The 15,278-nt window shown below is 37.3% G+C and overlaps 1 protein-coding gene across 2 annotated transcripts in view; it reads right to left on the reverse strand.

Annotated features, from left to right (window-relative positions):
• Nucleotides 1-14,613, reverse strand: part of DNAH5 (dynein axonemal heavy chain 5) — a 139,459-nt gene extending 124,846 nt beyond the window's left edge. The window contains exons 1-3 of one of the 2 annotated variants that reach the window (XM_062567994.1): nucleotides 14,545-14,613; nucleotides 7,876-8,010; nucleotides 5,741-5,825 (exon numbers count right to left, since the gene is read on the reverse strand). In XM_062567994.1, coding sequence (XP_062423978.1) covers nucleotides 5,741-5,825; nucleotides 7,876-8,010; nucleotides 14,545-14,601 — 277 coding nt within the window. In that variant the 5' untranslated portion in view covers nucleotides 14,602-14,613. The remainder of the gene's footprint in view (nucleotides 1-5,740; nucleotides 5,826-7,875; nucleotides 8,011-14,544) is intronic. The other variant, XM_062567993.1, reaches the window with a different exon arrangement.
• Nucleotides 14,614-15,278: the final 665 nt, after the last annotated feature.

The following is a 15,278-nucleotide window of genomic DNA, read 5'->3' on the forward strand; positions in this document are numbered from 1 at the left end:
TGATGTAAAATGATTCTGAAAACAAGCAGACACAGACCTCAGCAGATTCTCTGAGGGAGTTACAGAGATTGGTCTTTGGTTATGTTTGTTTTCTGTTACTGGTTTTCTAGTGTTACCTCACAAAAAAATGCGCACACACACACACACACACACACACACACACACACACCCTTCCTAATGGAAAGCTGCAACAATAAAAAGGTGAAAAACAAACTATTGGTCTCAGTGTTTAAAGGACAATGCATGCCCCTTCTTCCAATTGCACAACTATGTCCTGGAGGTCCCCACTTGGGGTCGCATGACCCAACAGGTCCCTTCTCCTCACTTCTCCTCGCATCACCTCTGCCTCAAAAAATTCCGTTTATTGCCATACTTCCTGCAGAAGCCTTCCTTTTGTTTATCTCAGATATATATCAAGGGCCCTCATACACACACACACACACAAAAAAAAAAAATATACATGTGTACATTTTAAATATAGATATATAACCCTCGTACAAATACGTATATTTACCTACATAACATTTATATACATAACCATGCATGTGAGTGCACAAGTATTTACAAATATTTTATTTACAGATTATATATTCTGCGTCCAGTTCTGGGCTCCTCAGCACAAGAGAGACATGGAGGTACTGGAGAGAGTCCAGCATAGGGCTACAAAGATGATCAGAGGGCTGGAGCATCTGCCCTATGAGGAATGGCTGCGAGAGCTGGGCCTCTTCAGCCTGGGGAAGAGACGACTGAGAGGGGATCTTATCAATGTGTATAAGTACCTGAAGGGAGGATGTCAAAAGGATGGGGCCAGACTCCTTTCAGTAGTGCCATGCGAAAGGACAAGAGGCAACGGGCAAAAACTGAACCACAAGAAGTTCTGCCTGAACATGAGGGGGAATTTCTTCACTGTGAGAGTGACAGAGCACTGGACCAGGTTGCCCAGAGAGGTAGGGGAGTCTCCTTCTCTGGAGATATTCAAAGCCTGCCTGGATGCACTGGATGCAACCCTGTCTGACATGCTCTAGGTGATCCTGCTTGATCGGGGGTGTTGGACTAGATGATCTCCAGAGGTCCCTTCCAACCTCACCCGTTCTGTGATTCTGTGATTTTATATATATATAAAATATATATTTATATTTTTTATATATATATAATATATATATATGAAAATAGAATTAAGTATATAAGCATACACATTAAAAGGTATTAAAAGATAGTTTAACAAGATATAATGAATTTATTAATTAAAGTTTAAATGTACACAAAAAGAAAATAAAAGTCATATCTCTGCTGATGACGTTTTAACATACCTGAGGTGAGTGTGAGCTGAAGAGAAGGGAGTGCATTTAAGGGGGCACAAACAAGTCTGTACACGGCTGGAGTGGGAATAAGTTGGAGAGGGTGTAGGATAAGGGGCAAAGCTTATGTGTCTGCCCAAGAGACCTAGACTTGCCTGAGTTGTGAGTATAAAAGGCAACATTGGCTCTGAGACAGCTAGAGCTTTTTAAAACACTTTTTTTTCATCCTTTTTTAAAATCAGGGAACATACACCTTAGAAATTACTGACTGACCAGGGAAAAGAATTTCTAACAATCTCTAAACAATCTATTAAAGTCCTATAACATTCACTAGTTTGCTACTAACAATGAAGTAAAAGCCTTCATGGCTCCAAGATGTGGAGGTATTTTAAAGCAGGGAACATCTTTTGTTCCCTCAGTGTGTTCTGAGAGTTTGCAAAGAGCTGTAGTCACAGCTCCCTCACAACTACCAGAGACAGACCTGTGAACCTGAACCTTTCAAACAGCAAGGTATGGAAAACCATGATTTAAAAGTTTGATTTAAAAGTAATGAAATTACAGCCTTTTCTCAGACAGTGAGATTAGAACAGTGAGATTAGTGGGGTGATTAGAATAAAAAATTTTTTAAAAAAAAGTTTGTGAGCAGATGTTTACAGATGTAATTTTCACAGCAGCTGAAATTGTAAAATAGGGTCAGAAACTATTATACCACTTAATAAACTACAATTAGCTATCAGGGGGATATTTTACCCCAAAGAATTTCAATATTGAACCTCTCAGCAGGGACACAGTTTACAAATTTGAAAAGATCCCTTTTGTAAAAGGGAAAAGAAGAAAGTAACAGATGCTGAAGCAACATAGCTGGTCTCAGAAACTTAACAGTTGGATAGAAGCCTCCCAAATCCAAGAAGTTTAGTAGCTGGGGCTGGTAAAAAAACAGAAGATGGTACTTCCTGCACCAAGCTGCCTAGCAATGCCTGCACCTGGGTTTTCCCATAAAAATAGGCTTCAGACATCACCATATAGTTGGTGATCTCTCCAACAAATGGGAGGTGGTGCTAGCAGAAAAACAATATCCACAGAGTTAGAATAAAATTAATACAAAGTCTTTGAAACAGGGCTTAGGATAGGACACAGCATTATCCTTTGTGAAGAGTTTATTAGCTAGTCCTTCCCCTGTTGTTGGAATATATAAACAATGTTGTTGGTGCCCATAACCAAGCTTCAGCAGTAGGCCTGGTCTACAATCCTGTGACTAGTAAAATAAAGCTTAAAACAGTTGAAAACACTTATACTTTTTGTACACCTAAGAACCTAGTGCATGTTTGGGGAGCTTTGCCAGGGACAGCGGCTAAGAAATTTCCCTTCACAGCTAGTATCACAGGAGGGCTTAACTCTTGTTACCTCTACAGGAATCTTGCAAAGCATCAGCTTGTCAAACACTTTTTGGCCCCATAATTGTGCTGCATTCCAGGTCAAAATAGTAACAGTGAAACTTTGAATATGACATACAATAAGAGTATTACATGCCAGTGAACTAACAGCACATTGAAATAAAAATTGTCCAGAACAAGCACATCTCATTTCACCATAAGAAGGTGATTGTGAAGCTGCATCTGCCTTCCCAGAAAGCTCTGCTATTTTAAGGAACTACATCAACATGGCAATAGTGAAGAATGACAGGGATTCAGCCATGTACTTCAATAATTATAGAGGTCAGGCTAGCAACGGTTACCTCAGTTTTCAGAGCCTTCCCATGATGCATGGAGCTGAACTAGGTGGCATACTCTGCAGCTTCTTTAGAATAGCCTTATCACTTTTGAAAAGGTGGGTGGAAATTGTTCAGCTCTGTGTAAAAGTGCCACCCAAACCACTGCAAAAAATCCCAGGCCATTCTGGACACACTGGAAACACTGGCAAAGCAGAAGGGTTCAAGGCTCATCTATATTCAAAGAAAGAGCTTTAAAAGAAAAATAGATCTGTCACACCCCGTAAGGGGAGGATGGCTTAATCCTTTAAAAGAAAAAAGACCATTGATTTTTCCAGATGACTTTTGTTCACAGTTGCCTAGAAAAATGTACTGTATCCAAGCCAGAGTTGTACGATATGTCCCCAACACAGACCAGTATTGAGAAAAGTCTGCTCATTGAGGTTCCTCCACTTTTGACCATTGCAGAAGCAGTACCTCTTGTCTTTCGCATAGCCAGGAATGGGAAAGGCTACATACTGAACCACTTTGCTGAAATACTGTAAAAGTTGATGGGTCCAGCATCAGTGCTGGAGGTGCCATAGGTCTAATGAATCCCTTCTGGCATCTGTATTCAGCCAGCTGGATGTTATGCTAAAGGACTGACCTATAAAACCAGAGCAGGAACTGTTTCCTCTACCACACATTTATTGAGTTGCTTTCCAATTACAGTCATGACAGACTGTCCTCACATTTTTCCATGGATCTGTTCCACAAAGACATAGACAAGTAGGAGGAAGCAGTCATGCCAGATGGTGTCAGTAATCAAGGATTTAGGCTGTGATGGCAGCAAGTAGCAAAAACAAACTTTTAGGATCACACCACAACTACCTATTTTTTCAAAAAGGCTCTTGTTGAGCAGTGTGGATGTAAAAAATTAGCTAAGGTAACAAAGACTTTTGTTTGATGAGCTCATCATCAACAATGGACTGTAAACTGGTTATTTTCTATGCCTTGCTGTTTTTGAAGAAAGTACAGATTGCAGCTGGAGTGCATTTGGCATATGAAGAGGCTTGGCTCACAACCAACACTAAATACCATTAAAGAGATGGGTCTGAAAGTGTTAAGCATACATGCTGGCAGCCAAAGCAGCAATCAAGAAGACCTGTTTCTGGGACAACTGCCAGAAAGGAAGAGGAATAGCACAACAGTCTTAGCAAACAGAGGCCAGCATAATACACTGAAAGGGATCTGTACAATGACCCATTCTCACAATTTTATTGTCTTCTTTTTCATAGGATGTGTAATGAGTTCTCAGTCCTATATAATCTATAATATATAATAAATCATGGCCCCAGAATGAACAGCATAAAAGATTTTTTTATGAATTTTGCCTGAGAAGAAAAAATGTAGAGTACAAGCTGCACACTGTGATAGTTTTGGAAGTAACATACACTCACTCACAGCTGTGTGCAAAGGCACCCTCCAGCTCATGCTCTTCATCTCACACACACCTCTGTTTTCTGCTTCTTAACTGCCACACCATCATTCATTTCTTTTGGTGGCATGGTCTTTTGGGGGCTTTTGCCCAGGGTCTCCTGATTAGTTTGGGGATGAGTAAGGTGGACTCTTGGTTATATTCACAGACTTAGCCCGTTGCCTCACACCCTCTCAAATACCCTTCCACTTCTTCAACTCAGACCTGCCCCAGCCACGTTAAAACTTGTTCCACAGCTTTCTAAACTGGTGGTCCTTGAGTCTGTATTTTCTTTTGATTCAATTTTCTTTCTATATACATTTAGATTTTACTAAAGTCGGTCATATCTTATTAAAAAATCTTCTTATTCCTCTTAGGAGTGTATATAAATACACACATGCCTATATATGAAAATACACGAAGTATAGACAAGTATATCAGTGCACAAATTGTATAAATATATAATTATATGGGTCTACGTTTACATATATACAAAAACATGCATATTTACACAGATACACGTACACACATTTATAAGCGCCCTTCCGTTACTTCCAGGATGGATGGCTGGGGCGCACTCCCCCTAACCAGCTCACCCAGGGTGCAGCTACATCACAACAGCAATGCTGGGACAGAAGCTATGGGCCAAGGGGGTCACCAGGGTTCTGGGGGTTTCCAGGGTAAATGGAAAGGAGCCTTTGCAGGAAGCATGTAGGAAAAGGGGAATGCCAGGGAAGGGAAGGGGATGTGAATGGAAGGAAGGGGAAGATATCCACTGGGTAAATGCTCAGGCTGGCCCAAAGAAGGGGCCTCTGGAGTAGTTTGTTGTGTCGCCCAAAGCGAGATCGCACTTGGGTGGTGATACAGCATATGACCAGAAATTTGGGGGGGGGGGAGGGAGGGGAGGTTGACACACTCCCAGCTCCCAGGGTAAGCTGGTGGTGTGACTGGGAGGGAGGAGGCGCAGCACCTGTAAACCTCTCATCCTCTGTGGAATCTGTCCTTTAATTATTTAAAAGGATTTTCCAGTCCCACAGGCAAGACCTGTTAGGTTCACAAGGCAGTAGCTTGCTTTTGCAGGTTAGCAATGTGCAAAAGTACAATAATAAATTTCACTAATTTCATCAAACCTCATTTCATAAGCAAGTGCCAGATATCCCAATGTGAGCAATCTTACTTGTCTTAAATCCTAGTTTATAAAAACTTAATCATTTGCTTTGTTTTTGCATACTTACACAAAAAATTCTTAACACATTGCACGAAAACATGTTACTTTACCTGTATCAGTTGTCTGCACATCTTGATAGTAGAATATCAGATGACGCAGCCCTCCAGTTGCCAAGAATCTGTCAATGCGCTCTATCTGTTTGTAATCACATTAAAATAATTGTGACTGGAATATCCACCACAAAAAGTTTAACTTGCTCAGATTTTTAACATCAAGTACTGACAAATGTGCATTTCATTATCATTGTTCAACACCAAAATTATACCAGGTCCAGTTACTACTACCCAAAAAATTAATTTGAGTCCAGAAATCTAATCTAGAGGCCATTTAACACTGGGAAGAAAGTTAATTTCTGCGTGATTATGTGCTGTTCTGTGCTGAGCACAGACACATGTCTAATCAGTTAATTTTCTGGATCTGTGGGATATTGTTTCATTGCATATATTAAGAATACAGCAGTCTTCAGGGGAAAAGGCTTCTCTCAGAAATTCTTCAGAAACATTTACTGGTACTCTTTGTGCTTCCTAGGGTGGAGGAATAGCCTAGGCTTTCTAACAGACCACCAGCAGTGAAAAGAAAACCACACTGATCCCCCTTCAGTTAATAATGGGCCTAAGATACTCCAGCACCACATAAATTGCTGATCCAGGAAATCTTGGCTGAGCCCTCTGAGAAGAGGTCAAAATATCTATTACACTTTACTCCAGCTTGTTTTCCAAGTGTAATAGCCGCCAATATTTCTTCATCTGACAATTATTTTCATGCAATACAGTTTGCCAGGAAACCTATTTAGAGATAAAAATGCACAAAGGCTGAAACAATTTCTCAAAGACTGAAGCAGATTTTGCATTTTAACTTGCATGTCAGCATTCTGCACAGCTCATTTTCCTGTATCACATGGACTCATAGAAATGTCAGAAGGGACCTCTGGGAGGCCGCCAGGCCAGATTCCTGTTTAAAACAGGACTATGGCTAACATTAGATCATGTCGTCCTGAGCCTTGCCTAGACTGGATCTCAAAAATCTCCAAGGATGGAAGTTCTACAACCTGTTGAGTAATCTACTCCCATTCTGCACTACCCTCCTGGGGAAAAAAGGTCTCTCAGTGCCCAATCTGCAAGTTGTGGCTGTTGTCCCTTGTTATATCATCTGCCACTGCTTGGAAGAGTTCAGCTCTGTCATCTCCACAATTACTCTTCAAGTAGTTATAGACTGCTATCTGATCACCCCTTAATCTCTTAGTCTCCCTCAATCTCTCCTCATAGCTCATGTGCCCATCTCAGTAGCCCTCCACTGGATTGCCTCTAGGGTCTCAACATAGCAGCAGTGAAACAGAAATGTGTATATTGAAGAAAGACAATACAAGAAAATACTTAAAGTCATGATTACGTTAGTGGCAGGGAGTACAATACGATTTATCTGTGGTCTACTTAAGTTTTAAAAAATAATTATTTCTCTTCAAATCACAAAGTGCATCTCCATTGCATACAATACTCACCATAAATAACTAAGTAGTAACTCTAGTCAAGCCACAGGATAAATATCAGTATTTTTCTTTTTTTCTAAATGCTGAGTATTAATCATTACCCTGTGTTGAGCTAAACATGGACTGTCACTGAAAAAAAACCTCATGACTTTGCAATGCATCCTTTCCTCAACTGCTTATCTAGTACCAACATTAACCCTTATGTAGTCAGCCAGGTCACCAGCCATTCTATTTCATCAAGCGGTTTTCTAGATGATTTAATTCCCTAAAGTAGCTCAAAACACAGAGTCTCATGAGTGTCTCATGCAGCCTAAAGGAAACAACAATAATTACTGTGCATCCTGATGTGGACAGGACTCTTTTTTGATTGTACTATACATCCAAAGTTTGAGAGACTTCACACTGCACATGCAATATGAAATGCAATCACAGATTTAATGCAAGATCTACAGCCATTTGAAAGCAGAAATTCTAATTAATTTCAAAATCTATAGTTTTCCAATAGGGCCCAAAACATGGAAGGGGACTTTCGTTCAACTAAACTACAAAATGTTGGGAAATATTTTTCTATGAGAAGGAAGACTGACTAATTTCACTATGCAAAAACATGAAGTGTGACAACTATACTACCAAGTATTTGGTTGTAGTATCAGTTCTAAAGCACCTTATCAGCCTCACTTATCAAATGCATCAGGTTACCTGGTTACCCTCAAGAATAGCATCTTCTATTTCTGCTTTGTCCAGATTCACACAAGAGGCAACAGTATCCAGTAAATAATCATGCCTGCCATCCAGCTGTGCACGTTTAGCCTCTTTTTCTTCCTTGAGCTTTTGCTGTTATAAAACACAAAAAGGAAAAAATGAATAACTGACAAACCTATTCTGAAGAAAAAAAAACAAATAAAATTTTGAAATCTATTTAAAAATAAAGGATATTACATTCTTCCGTACTTGTGATTTATGTTTCTAAATGAAATCAAATGAAATTTTTAAAAGTAACTCATATTAAAATTTTACAAATCATTTCCTATGTTCCATTATCAGATTTAGCACAAAATTTCCATCAACAGTCTTTATACATACATATATATATATATATATATATATATATAGCAGTATTTATTTATTGAAAGTCTCTCTAGAAAAAGATATTTTATATATAAGGCTTCTTCTTTCTGCTACAGTCATCTTCAGCTCCTCAGGCCATTAGTCCTAGTTTTTTAGTCTATTCACATACAACCATCAAATCTACACAAGAATCTGAACCATGTTTGCTACTCACATCAGATATTGTAACTGTTCTCCAATAAAGACAGAGGTGTTCCTGGAGGAAGCTGGGATTTCATATCTTATCTCTTCAATGTAATGAGGTAAAGCAACAAGTCTCAAGGTACACAAGTGTTTACAAATACACTTAACTCTAGCTATTACACTATTCTTCAAGCAGTATGGTTGCTCTTCTAATTAAATTGAATTCCCATATGTAAAACTCCTCCTTATACTTATATGCAAAATAGCCTTCTGGAGTAGCTACTCGTACTATTGCGCTTGCAGATTACAAAATTTAATATGATTTCATTTTCAAAAAAAAAATTTTAGAATTATGTTTAATTGGTATAAATTCAATCTTTTATTTCCCCAGTGATTGTGAAAAATCTGGTAACTCTATAAAACACACACAAGTGATTTATCCACAAGCATCTTCAAAGCTAGTAGGACTTACATAATTTATTTTATAACCTTATGTAAATATCTTTCCTACTTTCTGAAGGAATTTTCAGATACTTGATAAGCTTGTTAGTAACTAGCATGTTCACACATATGCTGAATGCACTGGATTTTTTTTTTCTTTTTAAAGAAGAACATACAAACTATGTTCTTTATGCGGATATGGCTGAAGAATGAAGTAGTAGATTAATCTGTACGTGCATTTTATGTAGTTTTATTTCTATGAGCCACTAAGATGATTTCCAGTTTCTCAGAGGTGAAATGTCATCATAGGATTGGCCATTCCCACACGTTCTCAAGCCAGGGTAGAAATCTTTCCCCTAATGGGACATACAAAAGGCAACTTCTTTTGGGTGGGTAGGTTTTACACCAGAGGGTAATTCCAGAATCCTAAAATCAGATGAGCTTTGTTATTTCAGTAATATGAGCATAACCAACAATGTATCTCTAATATGCAAATATAAGCACTACCAGTTAGATATTTTCCGTTTAGTCCAGCCAAAAGCTCTTATTTCAACAAAACTATATTGACATTGCCTGCTTTTGAATTTAGTTCTATTTCCAGGGTAGAACTCCAGATATATTGCAAAACAAGGAATTCATCTTAAAGCAGTTATCGGCACCTAATTCCAGATGGCCATTGAAATATTCATAGCTTCCATTCCTCCTGCAACTTACCAATTAATACAAGCTGAAGTCATAAGCACCTTCTTGATGCTTACAAGCATTATCCTGATGTTTGTTTCAATCATTTTAATGGTTCCCAAATCTTTAAATTTCAGTCTCTTGAATCCTACAGCATATCTATTAGGAATTGCATGTGGCAGTTCACATAGAACAAGGCAGCATTTGATGTCTAAGTTCAATAAGAAGAGCATTCATTAATATATCACAAAATTTTTAAAAGTCCAATTAACTTAAATTCTTTTAATGAGTAGTTTCTATAAACAGAAAACAGGGAATTATTAACTAGATAGTTAAGCTGTAGTTGCATGCAGACTATGGCATTCATTTCATTTCTATTGCTCATGTGTCACCCTTGGATGGCACTTGCATTGTTCTGGTTGATTTCTCTCAAATTAACAGGAGTTGCATGTGTTTTTTTCCTGATAGTCTCTACAGTGCAATTCAATAACAAGCCCTCTCTGTCATGCTACTATATCTTGATAATCTTCCATTTCTAAGAGCTTTTTATCCTCTCCAAAGTTCTTCCCCATAACAAACTCCTGCTTATCCATTGCTACAATCATCAGAAGACAATTCTACAACCCTAGCCCTAGTTACTGTGATTTGTTGTTCTCACAGTCAACAGCAAGGATAAATGGGAAGCTTCAAGGCTTTATAATTAACATTTACAAAAAAATTCCACTTTTGTCACCACTGCATAAGAAGGTGAGCTGGGTAATCACTATAGCATTCTTGCTACAGTATCCAATGTCCCTAAATTTGCATTGCCCTTGGATAAACAATGCTCACATCTCAAAAGAGATAAGTCTTCTTCCACTTCCTTTAAGGTAAAAATGGCTTGCAAGACCCAAGCACATCCTTTACTTTTGATAGGCTATTTAATTCCATGACTCAATACTTTCCTCCACCTTTGCCGACTTGACACCTTGTGTCAGAAAATATACACCAGTTCTGCTGGACCTTGTTTTATATCAATCCCTGCACTAAAAAACAGTTGGGATTAAATCTCCATTGTGCTTTGCTGATTTATAACTAAGATCCTCTAATTATTAACCACTTGTGGACATCTTTATCATTCCAAAACAGAGCTTCTACAGGGTGAACGCTTACATTTTTATTTATCTGCTTGCTTTCAGATTATTACACATCCAAAAGACAATACTGAAGTCACCAACGTTGCCACCTAGGGCCTCAACAAGGCTTACTGTGCAAGGTGAGAACTGTCCACATGTAAGAGGAAATAAATGTTAACCTGAAAGCCAAAAGCACACAAATACAAAGGAGCAGTTCTGTCAACTAGAAAAAACTCAGCCTGAGAAGGGTTCTCACCATCCTCACTCTGACTCACAGCTAGATTTCAAGAGTCTAGAGAATTCAGCGTTACACACAGCCTACTGCTCATCAAGTGTTTAGGCTGATTCCAAGTTACCAAGAGTTTTCAAGGCTAGCAAACCATTCATTAAGCATGACATTTCTGACAGTATTTACATGTAGATGATTTGATGGAATCAGTAATGCTATTCCCAAAGCAAAAGCAGTTTCAGCACTTTAGGCCTTAAGCTCAGTTTTTTCAAAAAAATGGGTTTCACTTTTAAGAGGTCAGTGTATGTTTCCAGAAACTACAGCCAAGACCTCGTTTTCAAAATACCACCAGTTTCATACTCAAAATTCAGGAACACTGAAGAGTCAGGACAACATTCTTCACAGAAGCTGTGGGCGCTTCCTCTCATTTATCCCTCCTTGAGAAGATCAGACCAAGGTGGTGTCTACATTCTTACAAGCAAATGTGAATACTTAGACAAACAGGCCTTCTTTTTCTCAACAGCCTGTAGGTTTTTGATCTGATGTCAGCATGCCACACTAATCATCTGCATTTCTTCAGCAGAGAGTTGGGAAGGGGCAACTCTCTCAAGACATGACTGAGAAAATATTTCAATGACTACTATCAAAAACATTTCCATTCAGTTTTCTATTGAATATCCTGATTCACAACATCTCTAAAATACTATTGTGAGTTCATGACTCTTAAAGAGTTGATTTTTGAGCTAAAAGTAAGAAAATAATCCAAGGAGCTGCTTGATGATGAAAAACTACTTCTTCCATTTCATAAATTAGAGAGAGTTAGTTAAAGCATAAAACTAGAACTATAGCTGAAAAACAGAAAGCCCACTAAATCCTCATTCCTCAGAAACTGTTCTGTATCTGCCTTTACTCATATAAGACATCTGGAATTATCTGATTAGTTGGAAGAATAATAATGATAACATTTGCTTTCAGAACTCTCACTATTGTATTGTATGTTAAAATTTGTTACTGTCAGGCATAGTTTCCACTTGCTATGTCATTAACATTCAATGGTAACAAAACTACTCTTTCCAGCATCATGCTCATTTAATATTTCAGCTCACAGTTCTCACCCAAATGAGTATTAGTTACTGCGATTTGTTGTTCTCACAGCCAACAGAAAGGATAAATGGGAAGCTTCAAGGCTTTTTAATTAACAGCTACTAGTGCAGCTGTACATCGATATAAACTGTAACATAAAATATTTTGTCTTTTGACATGAAATGCAGTTTTCAGTTCAAAATGAGAGCCATTCTCTTCCTGGTGGCCTTGAAAGAAACTCCTTTCACTCTGGTTAATCCAATTGTTCACAACCAAGTTCAGTACTATTAAATATTGCATCAACATTCAACTGAGAGTTTTTGGATGCTTAACAACTCCCCTTAGTCTTGCTAAGGTGATGGATTCACTAAAGAATACCACCGAATACCAAAATACCACCACGAACAAACAAGCAGTTTACGTAATTCCAATAAACACTATCTAAGGGAACACTGCGGGAGTAAGATTTGAAAATGGAAGTACTGCTAAAAAACTTAAACCGCCTTTTCTTTCTGTAAGAGCGGAATTGTTGGTATGTGCAGTAGCCCTCTCACACAAAGCCTAAGGGCTACCCTGTAGCACCTCTAATCCAGGTCATACACCAAAGCCTTTTATAACGGTCTCTTCCATAGGAGGATCCAGGTGGATTGTCATTTACAGGAAATAAACGCCTTCTCACTCAGATGCCTGGAAGGACCAGCCAAGTTATTATATACCACAGCTTTACCTCAGTTCTTCATTTTAAAAACAGCGGCACAATCACTTTTCATTTTATTGTTTTTTTTTTCCCTTAGTCTGCATTCATTAAAAAAAAGAAATAAGCAGATAAGAAAAGTCATGTAATACACTCCCGCAACAGATGCAAGTCCTAAATTAAACTAATTAACTGAAAAGTCCTTTTTGATTATCAATCCTAGATATAATAAGTAACTTGCTTAGTTACACAAAACCTAAATTATGTCTGTTGTAAAACCAAAACACCAAAAAATCTCACTGCAAGTGCTTTGTTCAGACATAATTCCAGTTAACTGTACCTAAAATTCAGCACAGCAAACTGATTTCGGTAGACATCTACTTCTCAACCAGAATAAAGGGAAGATTCTTAAGTTTCTTAAATGTTAAATAAGCTAATACTCACTTAAGCATAACAATCATACCAAAATCAGAAGAGACAAATAGGTTAAAACTCAAAAAAAAGAGAGTTTCCTGATTACTGTGGAGTACATATAAATATATTTATTAAGCAGAAAGTAATAAAAGATCAGATACCAGGGGTCTTTCTTTTGATGCAAAAGCCTCAGAAACAAAATGTTTCTGACTATTGTCAACTTCTCCATTGCACAGTGCAGTTGGTGAAGTAGCGGCAGAGCTCTGTGAAAGAAGGATGTCCCATAACTTTATGACTCATAATCAATAAACTGGAAAAATAACAGTCCTTCTGCATTACCTTTCTTAAAAAGCTACAATATTCAGATTTAGCATTAATGTTATTTAGTGTGCAAGCCTTATCTGCACAAGTTGAAACCTATTCCTAAATACAGCCTATCCAACAAATTCTGTCAGAGGTGTTACTGAATACACATATGTTCAGATCAGTCTTACAAATGCTTATTAACACTTCAACTTTACTGGAAGTTCAAGAGTAAAAAAAAAAAAAAAAAAAAAAAAAAAAAAGAAAAAAAAAGATCACCCAGTTCAATTGTCAATTTACTGTCTTACCAGAAATGTGTTTAACCAACACGATAGCCATCTGCCTCTCCTTTAAACTATTAAGATGTTTCATGTTACACAAATGTTGCACTGGATTTTTCTGTAAACTGCAAACTATTTTATTACACTTTCCAAGCACCCTGAGCATTAACAAGCAGACATATGCTTACACACCCTACAAAAGTTAAAGCAGTCACCTCGAATGGTTTGTGTCACTTCAACCAACGTTAGGTTAAACCAAGAACACCAACTTTATAAATTGATCTAAGACTTTTAATGGCTTCTATATTATGCTATTGTGTCTCAGCGCTATGAAGTGGATGCAAAAGTTTATTCCCATTATATGTGTTTTTAAGAGTAAAGTTACGCTTGAATCTTCCTTAGTGGCAAAGCTCATCCCTGTTTTGTTGCCAGGTCCAGCCACAAATTCTTTACTTGTGGCAGGATAACATTTGTGAAATTGTACTGTTACCAGGCCACTGCAACAATCTAAATAAGATTTAAGCATACATAGTCAAGTACATAAAGTATCTCCCTGGGCAAGTCTATCTTTCAAAACATATGTAACTAAACCTAACTTTATAAGACCAGTGACACATAAAACTACATCTCATGACAAATGCTCATCCCAAATACTACTTTTTGCTGCAAAGCAAATAGTTTAGCCATTTTTACAAAATTAGAATTTTGTATGAAACTAATATCACCTACTTAAACTATTTTAAAAACACTTTTTTTCTTTTTCCTTTTTTTTTTTTTTTTTTTTTTTTTTTTTTTTTTTTTTTTTTTTAATTCAAGCCTTTAAATCAGCTGCATAGTTACTAGCCTGGATGTGATCCAAAGTTCAGCTTTCCTTACCTTTAGAACTCTGCCAATGCTCTGTTTCCAAAGCTGCTTTCTTCCAGCTCTAAACATTTCACTTTTCAACATGAGCCTCAGGTACTGTTCTTAATCAATAAGCCTTAAACCATAGCACCAATTTCTTTATTCATCATTTTAGACTCCACTTCCTCCAATCTTGCATTCATATTTGTTCCATTTTTTACCTGTAGGAATGCTAAAAAAAACCCTGGAAAATATAGACTTAAAAAGCCAGCAACTACTAAGCTTAAATCTATTTTTAAAAAATAAATTCTAGTACATATTTAATCCCTTAAAAACTAAATTGGACTGCTTTAGAAACTCAAGGTTTCTAAGCACCAGAAATTACTGACTATAGATTAAGAGCTGAAAATTACAGTTACCAAACACAGCGTTGTTAAGGTGATATTGTTTATATACAAATACCACTTGATACAATTCATCATGCTCAAGGGCAATGTAACCATTTGCAAAAGTCAACTTTATAACTGCTTATTTGATTTCTACTTAGCCTTCTTGAGTAATCCTTATGTCAACAGACATCTTTGCTTCTTATTACAAATGACTGTTTAGATAAATAGCAACACCAATCAAGCAGTTTTCAAATTGCTTTTACCTTCAGGCTATTAAATTACTAAGTTTTCTATCCATTTTTTTATACAAGCACACTTAGTTTCAGCTATTTTTCCATTGTACAATGATTGTTTAATATAGCAGTTTTTCTTCAGCAA

The sequence above is a fragment of the Rhea pennata genome, chromosome 2 (assembly GCF_028389875.1).
Source record: "Rhea pennata isolate bPtePen1 chromosome 2, bPtePen1.pri, whole genome shotgun sequence".
NCBI classification, from domain to species: Eukaryota; Metazoa; Chordata; class Aves; order Rheiformes; family Rheidae; genus Rhea; species Rhea pennata.